Source organism: Triticum aestivum, chromosome 6B (assembly GCF_018294505.1).
Source record: "Triticum aestivum cultivar Chinese Spring chromosome 6B, IWGSC CS RefSeq v2.1, whole genome shotgun sequence".
Taxonomy (NCBI): domain Eukaryota; kingdom Viridiplantae; phylum Streptophyta; class Magnoliopsida; order Poales; family Poaceae; genus Triticum; species Triticum aestivum.
The window spans coordinates 262,460,667-262,478,680 of NC_057810.1; the positions used below are offsets into that span (position 1 = coordinate 262,460,667).

General features: G+C 48.3%; 1 protein-coding gene across 2 annotated transcripts; it reads left to right on the forward strand.

Annotated features, from left to right (window-relative positions):
• Nucleotides 1–680: 680 nt before the first annotated feature.
• On the forward strand, nt 681–1,764 carry LOC123134059 (uncharacterized). Of its 2 annotated transcripts, XM_044553409.1 has the most exons (3): nt 685–1,123; nt 1,276–1,354; nt 1,722–1,764. In XM_044553409.1, exons 1-3 carry the CDS (start codon nt 825–827, stop codon nt 1,752–1,754), a joined length of 411 nt encoding a protein of 136 aa, XP_044409344.1. In that variant the 5' UTR covers nt 685–824; the 3' UTR covers nt 1,755–1,764. The 2 variants fall into 2 exon arrangements, with proteins under 2 accessions (XP_044409343.1, XP_044409344.1); XM_044553408.1 differs by lacking the exon at nt 1,722–1,764 and having other exon boundaries at nt 681–1,123; nt 1,276–1,633.
• Nucleotides 1,765–18,014: the final 16,250 nt, after the last annotated feature.

Sequence of the window (18,014 nt, forward strand, 5' to 3'; positions counted from 1 at the left end):
TCCTACAAGCTTCTCCTTGTTCTGCGAGTTGACGGTACACACCAAAAAGTAGTGCTAGTCCATACTCCCTCCTTTCCGGTTAATATGGCTTAATCTTTTTTGCAGGTAAATGAGATAGCTTTATTCATATATAAGCATTCTTAGGATGATCAGACAAGACACTGGTCACTAGGAAGCGAGGTACCCCGCAAAAAAAAGTAGGAAGCGAGGTGTTTCATCAAGCCAGCTCTCGGCCACATTCAAAGTGCAGCAAGCACGGTTCACACGAAGATGCGCCGCAAGGTTTGCTCACCTGTTTACATGCTGAATAACAAAAAAGAGGAAATATTACCGAGCGCTCCTATTTGTAACAGGATATGAGCCAGAATTAAGCGAGAATTGTGGCGAGTATTCCATGCAATCAACTTCCATTATCACATGCGAGAACCCTCGAAGAGAACCAAATGTGTTGAAGATTGCTTTATCACATTTTAAAATCTAAACTCCTAATGTCTCGGTTGGTAGGTCGCGTTCCGGATTTTATTTTCGTCCCACCTCGCCTGTTTTTTTTTTGGTACCACCTTCACTGGTTTATTTTCGTCCTGCCTCAACCTACGAAAAGAAACCAACGAAAAAAAATCGAGGCCCCCTCGCACGAACTGGGAGCGAGGCCTCCAGTCTGCCCTCGATCGTCTCGCTACGAGGACGAGAACCATGCCCCAGCCGCCGGAGCCCTACGCCGCCGCCGAGATCGGAGAGGAGCCACCGCCGCCGAGGTTCGAGAGGAGCTGGCAACCACGACCTCCCTCCCCAGCTGGCCGCCACCACCCCCTCCCCAAGCAGCCATGTACAGCACGGCGGCGCCCACGCGCCTGGCCTACGTTGGTCTCGGCCTCCCTCCTCCCTTCGTCCAAGGCCAGGAGCTCCCCCTCCCCGACCCGATCTGGTGGAGAGAGGGCCAGGCCTTGCCACTCCGGTGGTCGCTGTGGCCAGATCTGTCCGGGGTAGTCGCCGTAGAGCCTCTACGGCGGCGGAGTAGCAGCAGCACGACAGAAGGTGGGTGCCAGATCGTCGTCCAGCAGCTCGCCGTCGGAGCTTCTCACTGGAGGCGATGGAGGCCGGAAGCAGCCGTCGTTGCCAGGCAGTGAGCATTTCCTCTTGATTTCCCCCCTCGTACCTGACTTCTTGTAGTTGCGCTCCCTTGTGATCCGACGATTCAGTCCCCACTCCATGGTTGTATTAGTTCAGTCGAGTTCCCTTGCTAACCCCTCGTGGTTCACTGATTCGTTGTGCTAGGTCGATCATCACCGATGGAAAACGAGGTCCAGCCAAAATGTCTCAGATCGGCAGATTCTTAGTGGATTGCTTTCCTCATGTAACATCTCTGCTACATTACATTAGAATTCTGTGGGGAATGGGTAGTGGATCAGTATGCACATGCTTTCTTGTTTCCAATTCTTTTCAGCACCATGTTTTGCAGTTTTGGTCAGTTCAACATCATTTTCTGGACTTCTGTCAGTCATCACCATGTTATTTCTTTGACAGTGGGTGGTCAGTTCAGTATTATGAAATTTAGTTAGTCATATTCATTCTTATTTCTTCAGTCATGTTCATTGATCCTCTCACTCTCAGTCCCCTTCTTAGTTTTCTTTTGCCTCTTAGCTTGTTGGCATATTCACTACTTATTTTAGTTTTCAGTCTTATTCAGTCCCTTTTATTCACTACTGCCGTGCACTAAGAAGGTCGACACAGTCTGCGAGGTGGAAGATCCATAACATACAGGTGAGTCTGTAGGTGCTATTTTATCTTTGTGCATGTGACACCCTCGATTCAATCGTACACTAATCATACACGCAAATGTGTACGATCAAGATCAAGGACTCACGGGAAGATATCACAACACAACTCTAGACACAAGTTAAAATAATACAAGCTTTATATTACAAGCCAGGGGCCTCGAGGGCTCGAATACATTAGCTCGAATACACAAGAGTCAGCGGAAGCAACAATATCTGAGTACAGACATGAGTTAAACAAGTTTGCCTTAAGAAGGCTAGCACAAAAGCAACATTGATCGAAAAGGCAAGGCCTCCTGCCTGGGAGCCTCCTAACTACTCCTGGTCGTCGGCGTCTGTCACGTGGTAGTAGGCACCCTCGGGGTAGTAGCAGTCGTCGGTGGTGTCGCCTGGCTCCTAGGCTCCACCATCTGGTTGCAGCATCCGAGAAGAATGGAAAGAGGTGGAAAAAAGGGAGCAAAGCAACCGTGAGTACTCATCCAAAGTACTCGCAAGCAAGGAACTACACTACATATGCAACATTATCAAAGGAAGGCTGTATATGTGGACTGGGCTGCAGAAATGCCAGAATAGAGAGAAGGCCTAGTCCTATCGAAGACTAGCATCTTCTCGAACCCACCATCTTTCAGCAACAGGAGGGAGTAGAGTAGCATAAAGTAAAGTAGCAGTGGTGTTATCAACCTCGGACGGAGATCCTTTCTCGACTCCCTGCGAGAAAGAAATCCCAGAGCCATACTATCCAGTTATCATCACAATCAAATCCTCATCACCATCCAGTTCTCATCACAAGTATCCAGCTCTAGTTGTATCGATCGGGATACAACTCCAAGTGTCCGTTACCGTAGGACAGGCTATCGATAGATGTTTTCTTCCCTGCAGGGGTGCACCAACTTACCCACCACGCTCGCTTAACTCTGGCCGGGCACACTTTCCAGGGTCATGCCCGGCCTCGGCCAAACAATATGCCGCAACCCGACCTAGGCTTAATAGAGAGGCCAGCAGCCGGACTAAACCTATGCACCCAGGGGTCATGGGCCATCTCCCCGGGAACTCCTGCACGTTGCGAGGGCGGCCGGTGAGCAGACCTAGCTACCTCCTTCAACAAGGCAGGCGCTTACGCAGTCCAACCCGGCGCGCGCCGCTCAGTCGCTGACGTCTATTAAGCTTCGGCTGATGTATACGACGCAGAACGCCCATACTATGCCCACGTGATGGTTAGTGCTATCAGGCCAGAGGCCCCTCGGATCAAATATCCAAATCGTAGTGGATTAGGAACGCGCGATAACAAGCAGGGACTCACGAAAGATGTGACCCCGTTGCCCCGTCTCAAGGACTTGCGGCAAGGGCTAGGAATGCCCGGCCACGCCTCGTAATTATCTCGCGGGCACCCTCCAGGTCAACCAGACTCCACATCACTCGCAATTAAGCTCGCACGGGTACCCTTCAGGGTCGACCCGTCTTTCCAAGTAACAGTGGTAAAGTCCAAGTATCCGTGTGTCCAAACATTAAGGGGAAAACCCGAGGAATCACCCCCGGTGAATTCCACTCGATGCAATCATCAAGGTGAATGTAAGAGGATCCACCCTCGAGGTTCACACTTGAGGGGTTGCACGACAGAGCCGTATCGGAAGTGGTTAAGGAAGAAATCACCCTCGATGACCACGACCGAATAGCTACACTACAGGGTTAACATCAGAAGTGTTGTAGAGGTCTCACCCTCGGCACTCAATAGTAACTCTGCAGAGTCGAGCAACGAAGGGGCGTGATGTGACGTGAGGTGTCGGGTCCTGGTCTTCGATCCCGTTGATTGGGTCTTCTGATAATCCAGCGGGGCAGTCGAGTCAAGTGGGGGGGCGTCACTGATGGGTCTCTAACCAACCTATACTAACAGTTTAGGATAAGCAGGTAAGGTACAACAGTAGGTACAAAAGCAGGCTATGCATCAGAATAGGTGCAAACAATAACAGTAGCAAAATCTAATGCAAGCATGAGAGAATGGAATGGGCGATATCGGGATGATCAAAGGGGGGGGGGCTTGCCTGGTTGCTCTAGCAAGGAGGGGTCATCGTCGACGTAGTCGATCACAGGGGCGGCATCGGTCTCGGGGTCTACCGGAGAGAAGAGGGGGAAGAAACAGTAAATATAAAGCAGACATAGCATCACAAAGCGTAACATGGCAATATGTTGTGCTGGGTGTGACCTAACGCATGGCTACACGATATAGGTGAAGGGGGAATTCAACCGGGAATGTATTCCCGGTTCCGGACCCTTGTCACACAGATGACCGGAGGGGAAATGTTCCATGTTCAGCATGCTAGAGGCATGTGACAGCTGAACGGACTGCATTTTCAGATCCGTTGGGTTTTTCTGAGCAACTTTCATATAGAAAACATTTTCATCCGAGTTACGGTTTATTTTCTATGAATTTTTAAAGTTTTATTAATATTTGGAAATTATTTATATTAATAGAAATGGAATATGACGTCAGCATGACATAGGAGCGACGTCAGCAGTCAACAGTGCGGTTGACTGGTCAAAATGACCAGTGGGGCCCACTTGTCATGGACAGGGGCCTTAACAGTGTTTATTAAAACTACTATGAGGTTAATTGGCAACTGGGCCCCACATGTCAGTGTCTCATTAAGTTAACTAAATATTTTAAATAAATAAAACATTGATTAAGGGAGTGGGGCCCGCATGTCAGCGGCTGGGGCCTGCCCAGTCAGCACGGTTGACCAGGTCAACGTGGTTAGCTGGGGTCCGGGGACCCACGGGCAGCGACCTGGGGTGGACCCCACGCGGCGCCAGCTCAGCGGAGCCGCCGGAGTTGCTCCGATGAGCCTCCCGCGGTGGCGCTCTCGCCGGAGGCGATCGGAAATCGCGTACGGGGCACCAAATCGTGCGTTGCAACTTGCGTTAGAACGAGGAGAGTGCACCGCGTCCATTTACGGCGGCGGCAGGGCCCGTAACTGGCTAGAACAACGACGACGAGAGGCCGGGCGGACGCCGGCATTCGGCCGCGGTCGGAAACGAGGCTAGAGGGCACGGGGAGGCACGAGCTCAAGCTCGTTGGGCTCATGGGAGCACGAGGAGCTCATTGTCGTGTCCTGGTGAGCGCGACAAGGGCTATGGCCACGGCGGCGAGGCGATCCGCGGCGACGGGCTCACGGCAACGGCGTCGAGGTAGCTACGACGCACGAAGAGGCTAACGAAGGGGAGGAGGAGACGGAGAAGCTCACCGCGTGGCTCACACGTAGGCCCGTGACGGTTTAGGAGCTGCAGGCTTCGCCGTAATCGACGACGACGCCGGCAGCCGAAGAGGAAGAAGACGACGGCGATCTCGCGTTGCAGAGTTGAGGAGCTCCAACGGGCGGCACTAGTCGATGAAGAGGGCGATGGTGGACCTCGTAGACGTATCGACGAGGTGCGGGTGCGGCGGTGGTCGCGGTGGGGCGAAGTGGCCGACGACGAGCGCGTCGTGGAGGTGGAGGGAAAGGGGATCTGGGGAGAACCCAGAGGAAAGTGGGGCGATAGAGGAGAGCATGGGAGTGAGTGGGGCACAGGGGAGAGGACCGAGGCGTCTGGGTGTGGAGGCCTTATCCTCCCCCTCGTCGTCGACGGCGAGGCGGTCCGGGGCGACCGCGCCCCTGTAGCGACGGGGTCGGTCGAACAGGGAAGGCGACCCAGGGTAAGGTGGGCCGGCTGGTCCGGATGGGCCAAGGCCCAGGGAGGCAGGGGCTTCCTTTCCCCTTTTCATTTTCTTTTTAAAACTTTTCTGTTTTCATTTAACAGTAGCCTTTTGCATTTTCTTTTGCAGTAATTATCTTTTGCAAAAATGTGCCACGGGTGAAAACAAATACTAGGGGCAGTGGTGCACTGCCACCATAAGCTTGGGATTTATTTGAATCCATTTGGAATTTTCATAATTGGAGTAGCATTTTAAAATGCTAGAATTTGCACTGGATTAATTGCTACTGCTCATTTTAGTAACATAGTGATGTTCTTTTTCTTAACATCAATTGTTTTGGAATATTTGCTAAGTAATGAACATTTTTCTAGCAAGTTTACGCAACTTCAAATTTCACTTTGAATTTGAATAGAATTCAGAGAAGGGATTTGAGCTGAGATATTACCCCAACATGATTAAGCTTTGTAAAACAAGATGACTTGGCACTGATCATAAGGGATTGCTGTAGTGTGATTCTGGGGATGTTACAAATCTCCTCCACTACAAGAAATCTCGTCCTGAGATTTAAGGGGGTGGAGTAAGGGGGGGGGAGACTCGGGAAGGGCGAAGCAAAGCACAAGATAGGTGCCTAGGGGCTATCTCAGTGAACATGGCATAGAGGCGCCTCTTGAGACGAAATTCAATAAAGTCGTCGAGAAACAAGGTAATGAGATGCAATAAGAAGCTTCAACTGGGTAGGCAATCATTTGTTGCCTGAAACAAGGGGGTGAAAGGGGTTTCAGAGCGACGGGGATATGTATTGTGTCTGATACCAGAATTGGTGATCTCACGGAAGGTGCTATGATTTACATACGAAACCAAGTGTGATAATTTTTTTTGAAACAGGGGGGTATACATGAGAGTCAGGTTTTGCTCCTGTGGAACTGTGGTTTTATGGACCCACCATGTGGGTTAAAAGCAGGAAGGAGCTAACATTTTGCACGGTCATGATAGCAAGGCAGGTCAGAGGATAACCTGTCAGTTATGTTGATAACAACGTAGGTACCAAGGGCGAGGGACGAAGAGAACTATTTTCCTGCTCGTTGAACGAGGCGGACCAATAGGCAAAGTTCCTCGTCCATCGGTGGCTACCGGAATGTTATCAACAATAGTAACAAGGTCTTGCTGACAGAGTCGCACGCCGAGGTGTTTACCTAAGCAGAGAATTAACTCTGCTCCGATAAGTTAGATTACGAGAATGGTTAAACAAACCAATGGAAAGGAAAATGTGATTATTAGTTTAACCAGCCAATGGAAAGGAAAAGGGTGCTTATACAAAAGTATTAGAGTATATGCTTCCCAAGAACAAACAGAGCAAGATATACATGACAGGACATCAAGTACTTATCCATTTAGTTAATGGGGCAATGAGAATCATGATATTACCCATACAACGGTGTTTGGATAATAGATCAAGAAACATTCGGCAATGTGCTTCCAATGTTCTTGTTGATATTCGAATACCTCAGTCATGCTTTGAGGTAGCATTAACATGGTGTTCCAAGTAGTGGTTTGAGTTGAAGATCACAATAAATACTCAAGGAACAGTTTGAGTTGAAGATCACAAGAAATGCTCAAGGAACAATTGCAGGAATAGCAAGGAGTCCAAGGTATAATCAAGACATGATCAAATATGTGTTGGAAAGAAGACAAGGGGTTGTCGATGACAACTCAAATCATCGAAGGTCAAGGATGGTAATTCTTATCCGAATTCGATTGATATGCTGGAAGGGCTCAGAATGTTGACGAGCACGACACAATTGTGGAGAGATTTAGGAAGATGTAATCGATCGGCGATGACATCAAGTCAAATGAATGATCAAGTGAAAAGTTATTGGAACCATGGGTACGACACAAACTCGAAAGCAAGCTTGTTGTTCAAGGCGAAAAGATAAGATGAGGACGATCGACGTAAGCTTCGCTCATTGTCGAAAGTTGTGCTCCAGGAATAAGGACCAGGTAGCACAGTTAAAATTTAAGCACGATAATGACATAGCCTGCCAGGCTAGGAATGACTAGAAGGATTATTAAACTCGTAAGCAATGAAAATTACTTAGAGTTATAGAATCGGAGTGCGGAATCGATTCAACCGATTCACTTATCGGTGTCCTCGAGTGATTAATAACTCAGATCCCGGGGGATATCTGAAATTGGTGAGAAGCAATACTAGATGAAGACTCATAGGAAGCAACACGTTCTTTGATATTCTCGAGATACCGGAGGGTAATACTTGAAGGAAGATCAAAATAGAGGTTGTGGAGTTGCATTGATCTGCAGAAGACAAGTGCGTGAACTTGTCCGAGAAATGGAATCGAAGGGGAACAATCATGGTCAGAACCACGGTTGCAAAGGACCAAGCATAGATACCAGATGAACTTATAACAAGGGGATTATTATTATCACAAGAAGCTTCCATGATAAGTGCCACATCGGGTCCATGGGCATGAACACAAAGTTCAAGGTCGACTCCCACTTCTTCAATGCATAACCTTTCATTCACTCCTCGTTTTTTGAAGAAATTGTAGTGCAGAGGATTTATCTGCCGAAGTACCAGAAGAGTAAGACTCGGGAGAACTCTCGGGTTCACACAGATTATGGAAGGCATAAGTTCAATCCATCGGGGCATTTTTACGAATCTATACAACAAAAACCAAGCAAAAGATACGAGTTCAAAAGTAGAGTATCGGAGTCAAAGCAGATGATACAATTTACCGAAGGTATTATGTATCAGGGAAAAACTCACAAGACTTTGGATGTGAAGGACATTGTCGGATAACAACCCAGCAATGGATCTGGCGATTCACGACAGAGTTGATGTGAGTATCGGTAATCAATCAGATGAAGAAGGGGATGTAAAGGCATCGGCTTATAGAAACGTCTGAATGATTCGATGCTTGGGTACAAAGGAATTATGTTTTCAAGACGAAGGATCAGAAGCAGAGGCTCTGATCAAAAGATGAGTAAGTTGAATAGACTTAGAGGTGTACCCGATCAAATCTAGATTGGGCAAGAACCAGCTCATATCTCGAAGGATGTCTGAGCCGGAAAGAAAATTTCCAAGGATTGATTGATGATTGCGAGTATTCGCACACACGCTGAATCCATAGGAACAAAATGACAATCACAAAGAATTTTAAAGAATATTGCTAGACATATGGAATTAATCCTAATGCAAGCAAGAAAGGAGAATCAAGAGCAATAGGTTGCAAAGGATTTTGAAAGATCAGATAGCCTTTTCAGGTATTAGGAAAGCAAATGAACAACTAGGGATGAACGAACCCCGGTTAAGTGAATTATCCGCAGTCCGAAAAGAAGCTGCAAAGCACAAGGCCACAAAGGATTCTCGGAACAACGGAGAGTACTAGTGGTATCTCGTAATAACAGGAGCAACTAGGGATAAAGGTACAAGCAGCAAGGATGTTATTCAGGGGGATTATCAGTGGTCAAGACCTGCAAGGCAGTTGGCACAGGGTCTCGAGAAACATCGAGGAGTATCCGCAGAATCTTCTCGCGAAGCAAGCAATCATCGATAATGTTGGGGTTCTTCGGGAGGAAGTGGGTACGAGAACCTAATGTCAGAGTTAGTAAAATGTTTAACCCGAATAGACGAGAGATCAGAGTCCCAGAGTATAGACGAGGAATAAAAGATCCTAATACCACCCAATGGCGACGTGGGCCCGTAAGACACACAGCCAATGTTAGTAAAAGTTTTTCAGTGACTAGACTCAACTTCGGCCAAGGAGTTGGAAAGGGGGCTACCTACAGGCAGTCGGCTCTGATACCAACTTGTGACGCCCTCGATTCAATCGTACACTAATTATACACGCAAATGTGTACGATCAAGATCAAGGACTCACGGGAAGATATCACAACACAACTCTAGACACAAATTAAAATAATACAAGCTTTATATTACAAGCCAGGGGCCTCGAGGGCTCGAATACATAAGCTCGAATACACAAGAGTCAGCGGAAGCAACAATATCTGAGTACAGACATAAGTTAGACAAGTTTGCCTTAAGAAGGCTAGCACAAAAGCAACATCGATCGAAAAGGCAAGGCCTCCTGCCTGGGAGCCTCCTAACTACTCCTGGTCGTCGGCGGTCCTCACGTGGTAGTAGGCACCCTCGGGTAGTAGCATCGTCAAGGTGGCATCTGGCTCCTGGACTCCGACATCTGGTTGCATCATCCGAGAAAGAATGGAAAAGGGGGAAAAAGGGGAGCAAAGCAACCGTGAGTACTCATCCAAAGTACTCGCAAGCAAGGATCTACACTACATATGCAACATTATCAAAGGAAGGCTGTATATGTGGACTGGGCTGCAGAAATGCCAGAATAGAGAGAAGGCCTAGTCCTATCGAAGACTAGCATCTTCTGGAAACCACCATCTTGCAGCAACAGGAGGGAATAGAGTAGCATAAAGTAAAGTAGTAGTGTGTTATCAACCTCGGCCAGAGATCCTTTCTCGACTCCCTGCGAGAAAGCAATCCCAGAGCCATACTATCCAGTTATCATCACAATCCAATTCTCATCACCATCCAGTTCTCATCACAAGTATCCAGTTCTAGTTGTATCGATCGGGATACAACTCCAAGTGTCCGTTACCGTAGGACAGGCTATCGATAGATGTTTTCTTCCCTGCAGGGGTGCACCAACTTACCCACCACGCTCGCTTAACTCCGGCCGGACACACTTTCCTGGGTCATGCCCGGCCTCGGCCAAACAATACGCCGCAACCCGACCTAGGCTTAATAGAGAGGCCAGCACGCCGGACTAAACCTATGCCCCCAGGGGTCATGGGCCATCTCCCCGGGAACTCCTGCACGTTGCGAGGCGGCCGGTGAGCAGACCTAGCTACCTCCTTCAAAAGGCAGGCGCTTACGCAGTCCAACCCGGCGCGCGCCGCTCAGTCGCTGACGTCTATTAAGCTTCGGCTGATGTATACGACGCAGAACGCCCATACTATGCCCACGTGATGGTTAGTGCTATCAGGCCAGAGGCCCCTCGGATCAAATATCCAAATCGTAGTGGATTAGGAACGCGCGGTAACAAGCAGAGACTCACGAAAGATGTGACCCCGTTGCCCCGTCTCGAGGACTTGCGGCAAGGGCTAGGAATGCCCGGCCACGCCTCGTAATTATCTCGCGGGCACCCTCCAGGTCAACCCGACTCCACATCACTCGCAATAAGCTCGCGGGTACCCCTCAGGGTCGACCCGTCTTTCCAAGTAACAGTTGGTAAAGTCCAAGTATCCGTGTGTCCAAACATCAAGGGGAAAACCCGAGGAATCACCCCCGGTGAATTCCACTCGATGTAATCATCAAGGTGAACGTAAGAGGAATCCACCCCCGAGGTTCACACTTGAGGGGTTGCACGACAGAGTCGTATCGGAAGTGGTTAAGGAGGAAATCACCCTCGATGACCACGACCGAATAGCTACACTACAGGGTTAACATCAGAAGTGCTGTAGAGGTCTCACCCTCGGCACTCGATAGTAACCCAGTAGTGTCGAGCAACTAAGGGGAAAGTGATGTGCGGTGTCGGGGCCTGGTCTTCGATCCCGTTGATCGGGTCTTCAATGATGAAGCAGGGGCAACAAGGACAAGGTGGGGGTCACTGATGGATCACTAACCAACCTATACTAAGCAGTTTAGGATAATCAGGTAAGGTACAACACAGATACAAAAGCAGGCTATGCATCAGAATAGGAGCAAACAATTATAGTAGCAAAATCTAATGCAAGCATGAGAGAATGGAATGGGAGATATCGGGATGATCAAAGGGGGGGCTTGCCTGGTTGCTCTGGCAAGGAGGGGTTGTCGTCGACGTAGTCGATCACCGGGGCATCATCGGCCTCGGGGTCTACCGGAGATAAGAGGGGGGGAGAAACAGTAAATACATAGCAAGCAAGTGCATAACAGGACAACAGCATAGCTAGACGTGTTCTAACGCGGTCCTAGACGTTATAGGTGATGGGGGAATTCAACCGGGAAGGTATTCCCGGTTCCGGACCTGTGTCACACAGATGACCGGAGGGGGAATTTTCCATGTTCATCATGCTAGGGGCATGTGACAGATGAACGGAACGTGTATTCGGATTCGTTGGATTTTTCTGAGCAACTTTCATATAGAAAACATTTTCATCCGAGTTACGGTTTATTTTCTATGAATTTTTAAAGTTTATTAATATTCTGAAATTATTTATATTAATAGAAATGGAATATGACGTCAGCATGACGTAGGAGCGACGTCAGCAGTCAACAGTGCGGTTGACTGGTCAAAATGACCAGTGGGGCCCACTTGTCATGGACAGGGGCCTTAACAGTGTTTATTAAAACTACTATGAGGTTAATTGGCAACTGGGCCCCACATGTCAGTGTCTCATTAAGTTAACTAAATAGTTTAAATAAATAAAACATTGATTAAGGGAGTGGGGCCCGCATGTCAGCGGCTGGGGCCTGCCCAGTCAGCACGGTTGACCAGGTCAACGTGGTTAGCTGGGGTCCGGGGACCCACGGGCAGCGACCTGGGGTGGACCCCACGCGGCGCCAGCTCAGCGGAGCCGCCGGAGTTGCTCCGATGAGCCTCCCGCGGTGGCGCTCTCGCCGGAGGCGATCGGAAATCGCGTACGGGGCACCAAATCGTGCGTCGCAACTTGCGTTAGAACGAGGAGAGCGCACCGCATCCATTTACGGCGGCGGCGTGGCCCGTAACTGGCTAGAACAACGACGACGAGAGGCCGGGCGGACGCCGGCATTCGGCCGCGGTCGAAAACGAGGCTAGAGGGCACGGGGAGGCACGAGCTCGAGCTCGTTGGGCTCATGGGAGCACGAGGAGCTCGTTGCCGTGTCCTGGTGAGCGCGACAAGGGCTATGGCCACGGCGGCGAGGCGATCTGCGGCGACGGGCTCACGGCAACGGCGTCGAGGTAGCTACGACGCACGAAGAGGCTAACGAAGGGGAGCAGGAGACGGAGAAGCTCACCGCGTGGCTCACACGTAGGCCCGTGACGGTTTAGGAGCTGCAGGCTTCGCCGTAATCGACGACGACGCCGGCAACCGAAGAGGAAGAAGACGACGGCGATCTCGCGTTGCAGAGTTGAGGAGCTCCAACGGGCGGCACTAGTCGATGGAGAGGGCGATGGTGGACCTCGTAGACGTATCGACGAGGTGCGGGTGCGGCGGTGGTCGCGGTGGGGCGAAGTGGCCGGCGACGAGCGCGTCGTGGAGGTGGAGGGAAAGGGGATCTGGGAGAACCCAGAGGAAAGTGGGGCGATAGAGGAGAGCATGGGAGTGAGTGGGGCACAGGGGAGAGGACCGAGGCGTCGGGGTGTGGAGGCCTTATCCTCCCCCTCGTCGTCGACGGCGAGGCGGTCCGGGGCGACCGCGCCCCTGTAGCGACGGGGTCGGTCGAACAGGGAAGGCGACCCGGGGTAAGGTGGGCCGGCTGGTCCGGATGGGCCAAGGCCCAGGGAGGCAGGGGCTTCCTTTCCCCTTTTCGTTTTCTTTTTAAAACTTTTCTGTTTTCATTTAACAGTAGCCTTTTGCATTTTCTTTTGCAGTAATTATCTTTTGCAAAAATGTGCCACTGGTGAAAACAAATACTAGGGGCAGTGGTGCACTGCCACCATAAGCTTGGGATTTATTTGAATCCATTTGGAATTTTCATAATTGGAGTAGCATTTTAAAATGCTAGAATTTGCACTGGATTAATTGCTACTGCTCATTTTAGTAACATAGTGATGTTCTTTTTCTTAACATCAATTGTTTTGGAATATTTGCTAAGTAATGAACATTTTTCCAGCAAGTTTACGCAACTTCAAATTTCACTTTGAATTTGAATAGAATTCAGAGAAGGGATTTGAGCTGAGATATTACCCCAACATGATTAAGCTTTGTAAAACAAGATGACTTGGCACTGATCATAAGGGATTGCTGTAGTGTGATTCTGGGGATGTTACAAATCTCCTCCACTACAAGAAATCTCGTCCTGAGATTTAAGGGGGTGGAGTAAGGGGGGGAGACTCGGGAAGGGCGAAGCAAAGCACAAGATAGGTGCCTAGGGGCTATCTCAGTGAACATGGCATAGAGGCGCCTCTTGAGAAAATTCAATAAAGTCGTCGAGAACAAGGTAATGAGATGCAATAAGAAGCTTCAACTGGGTAGGCAATCATTTGTTGGCCTGAAACAAGGGGTGAAAGGGGTTTCAGAGCGAACGGGGATATGTATTGTGTCTGATACCAGAATTGTGATCTCCGAAAGGTGGCTTGATTTATCATACGAAACACAGTGTGATAATTTTTTTTGAAACAGGGGGGTATACATGAGAGTCAGGTTTGCTCCTGTGGAACTGTGGTTTATGACCCACCATGTGGTTAAAAGCAGGAAGGAGCTAACATTTTGCACGGTCATGATAGCAAGGCAGGTCAGAGGTAACTGTTCAGTTATGTTGATAACAACGTAGTACCAAGGGCGAGGGACGAAGAGAACTATTTTCTGCTCGTTGAACGAGGCGGACCAATAGGCAAAGTTCTCGTCATCGGTGGCTACCGGAATGTTATCAACAATAGTACAAGTCTTGCTGACAGAGTTCGCACGCGAGTGTGTTTACCTAAGCAGAGAATTAACTCTGCTCGATAAGTTAGATTACGAGAATGGTTAAACAAACCAATGGAAAGGAAAATGTGATTATTAGTTTAACCAGCCAATGGAAAGGAAAAGGGTGCTTATACAAAAGTATTAGAGTATATGCTTCCCAAGAACAAACAGAGCAAGATATACATGACAGGACATCAAGTACTTATCCATTTAGTTAATGGGGCAATGAGAATCATGATATTACCCATACAACGGTGTTTGGATAATAGATCAAGAAACATTCGGCAATGTGCTTCCAATGTTCTTGTTGATATTCGGAATACCTCAGTCATGCTTTGAGGTAGCATTAACATGGTGTTCCAAGTAGTGGTTTGAGTTGAAGATCACAATAAATACTCAAGGAACAGTTTGAGTTGAAGATCACAAGAAATGCTCAAGGAACAATTGCAGCAATAGCAAGGAGTCCAAGGTATAATCAAGACATGATCAAATATGTGTTGGAAAGAAGAAAAGGGGTTGTCGATGACAACTCAAATCATCGAAGGTCAAGGATGGTAATTCTTATCCGAATTCGATTGATATGCTGGAAGGGCTCAGAATGTTGACGAGCACGACACAATTGTGGAGAGATTTCAGGAAGATGTAATCGATCGGCGATGACATCAAGTCAAAGGAATGATCAAGTGAAAAGTTATTGGAACCATGGGTACGACACAAACTCGAAAGCAAGCTTGCTGTTCAAGGCGAAAAGATAAGATGAGGACGATCGACGTAAGCTTCGCTCATTGTCGAAAGTTGTGCTCCAGGAATAAGGACCAGGTAGCACAGTTAAAATTTAGCACGATAATGACATAGCCTGCCAGGCTAGGAATGACTAGAAGGATTATTAAACTCGTAAGCAATGAAAATTACTTAGAGTTATAGAATCGGAGTGCGGAATCGATTCAACCGATTCACTTATCGGTGTCCTCGAGTGATTAATAACTCAGATCCCGGGGGAAATCTGAAATCGGTGAGAAGCAATACTAGATGAAGACTCATAGGAAGCAACACGATTCTTCGATATTCTCAGATACGGAGGTAATACTTGAAGGAAGATCAAATAGAGGTTGTGGAGTTGCATTGATCTGCCAGAAGACAAGTGCGTGAACTTGTCCGAGAAATGAATCGAAGGGGAACAATCATGGTCAGAACCACGGTTGCAAAGGACCAAGCATAGATACCAGATGAACTTATAACAAGTGGATTATTATTATCACAAGAAGCTTCCATGATAAGTGCCACATCGGGTCCATGGCATGAACACAAAGTTCAAGGGTCGACTCCCACTTCTTCAATGCATAACCTTTCATTCACTCTCGTTTTTTTTTGAAGAATTGTAGTGCAGAGGATTTATCTGCCGGAGTACCAGAAGAGTAAGACTCGGAGAAACTCTCGGTTCACACAGATTATGGAAGGCATAAGTTCAATCCATCGGGCATTTTTACGAATCTATTACACAAAAGCAAGCAAAAGATACGAGTTCAAAAGTAGAGTATCGGAGTCAAAGCAGATGATACAATTTACCGAAGGTATTATGTATCAGGGAAAAACTCACAAGACTTTGGATGTGAAGGACATTGTCGGATAACAACCCAGCAATGGATCTGGCGATTCACGACAGAGTTGATGTGAGTATCGGTAATCAATCAGATGAAGAAGGGGATGTAAAGGCATCGGCTTATAGAAACGTCTGAATGATTCGATGCTTGGGTACAAAGGAATTATGTTTTCAAGACGAAGGATCAGAAGCAGAGGCTCTGATCAAAAGATGAGTAAGTTGAATAGACTTAGAGGTGTACCCGATCAAATCTAGATTGGGCAAGAACCAGCTCATATCTCGAAGGATGTCTGAGCCAGAAAGAAAATTTCCAAGGATTGATTGATGATTGCGAGTATTCGCACACACGCTGAATCCATAGGAACAAAATGACAATCACAAAGAATTTTAAAGAATATTGCTAGACATATGGAATTAATCCTAATGCAAGCAAGAAAGGAGAATCAAGAGCAATAGGCTGCAAAGGATTTTGAAAGATCAGATAGCCTTTTCAGGTATTAGGAAAGCAAATGAACAACTAGGGATGAACGAACCCCGGTTAAGTGAATTATCCGCAGTCGAAAAGAAGCTGCAAAGCACAAGGCCACAAAGGATTCTCGGAACAACGGAGAGTACTAGTGGTATCTCGTAATAACAGGAGCAACTAGGGATGAAGGTACAAGCGGCAAGGATGTTATTCAGGGGGATTATCGGTGGTCAAGAACTGCAAGGCAGTTGGCACAGGGTCTCGAGAAACATCGAGGAGTATCCGCAGAATCTTCTGGCGAAGCAAGCGATCATCGATAATGTCGGGGCTCTCCGGGAGGAAGTGGGTACGAGAACCTAATGTCAGAGTTAGTAAAATGTTTAACCCGAATAGACGAGAGATCAGAGTCCCAGAGTATAGACGAGGAATAAAAGATCCTAATACCACCCAATGGCGACGTGGGCCCGTAAGCCACACAGCCAATGTTAGTAAAAGTTTTCAGTGACTAGACTCAACTTCGGCCAAGGAGTTGGAAAGGGGGCTACCTACAGGCAGTCGGATCTGATACCAACTTGTGACGCCCTCGATTCAATCGTACACTAATCATACACGCAAATGTGTACGATCAAGATCAAGGACTCACGGGAAGATATCACAACACAACTCTAGACACAAATTAAAATAATACAAGCTTTATATTACAAGCCAGGGGCCTCGAGGGCTCGAATACATAAGCTCGAATACACAAGAGTCAGCGGAAGCAACAATATCTGAGTACAGACATGAGTTAGACAAGTTTGCCTTAAGAAGGCTAGCACAAAAGCAACATTGATCGAAAAGGCAAGGCCTCCTGCCTGGGAGCCTCCTAACTACTCCTGGTCGTCGGCGGTCTCACGTGGTAGTAGGCACCTCGGGTAGTAGCAGTCGTCGGTGGCGTCTGGCTCCTGGACTCCACCATCTGGTTGCAACAACCGAAAGAAGAAAGAAGGGGAAAAGGGGAGCAAAGCAACCGTGAGTACTCATCCAAAGTACTCGCAAGCAAGGATCTACACTACATATGCAACATTATCAAAGAAGGCTGTATATGTGGACTGGGCTGCAGAAATGCCAGAATAGAGAGAAGGCCTAGTCCTATCGAAGACTAGCATCTTCTGGAAACCACCATCTTGCAGCAACAGGAGGGAATAGAGTAGCATAAGTAAAGTAGTAGTGGTGTTATCAACCTCGGCCAGAGATCCTTTCTCGACTCCCTGCGAGAAAGCAATCCCAGAGCCATACTATCCAATTATCATCACAATCAATTCTCATCACCATCCAGTTCTCATCACAAGTATCCAGTTCTAGTTGTATCGATCGGGATACAACTCCAAGTGTCCGTTACCGTAGGACAGGCTATCGATAGATGTTTTCTTCCCTGCAGGGGTGCACCAACTTACCCACCACGCTCGATTAACTCCGGCCGGACACACTTTCCTGGGTCATGCCCGGCCTCGGCCAAACAATACGCCGCAACCCGACCTAGGCTTAATAGAGAGGCCAGCACGCCGGACTAAACCTATGCCCCCAGGGGTCATGGGCCATCTCCCCGGGAACTCCTGCACGTTGCGAGGGCGGCCGGTGAGCAGACCTAGCTACCTCCTTAAAAAGGCAGGGCTTACCAGTCCAACCCGGCGCGCGCCGCTCAGTCGCTGACGTCTATTAAGCTTCGGCTGATGCATACGACGCAGAACGCCCATACTATGCCCACGTGATGGTTAGTGCTATCAGGCCAGAGGCCCCTCGGATCAAATATCCAAATCGTAGTGGATTAGGAACGCGCGGTAACAAGCAGAGACTCACGAAAGATGTGAC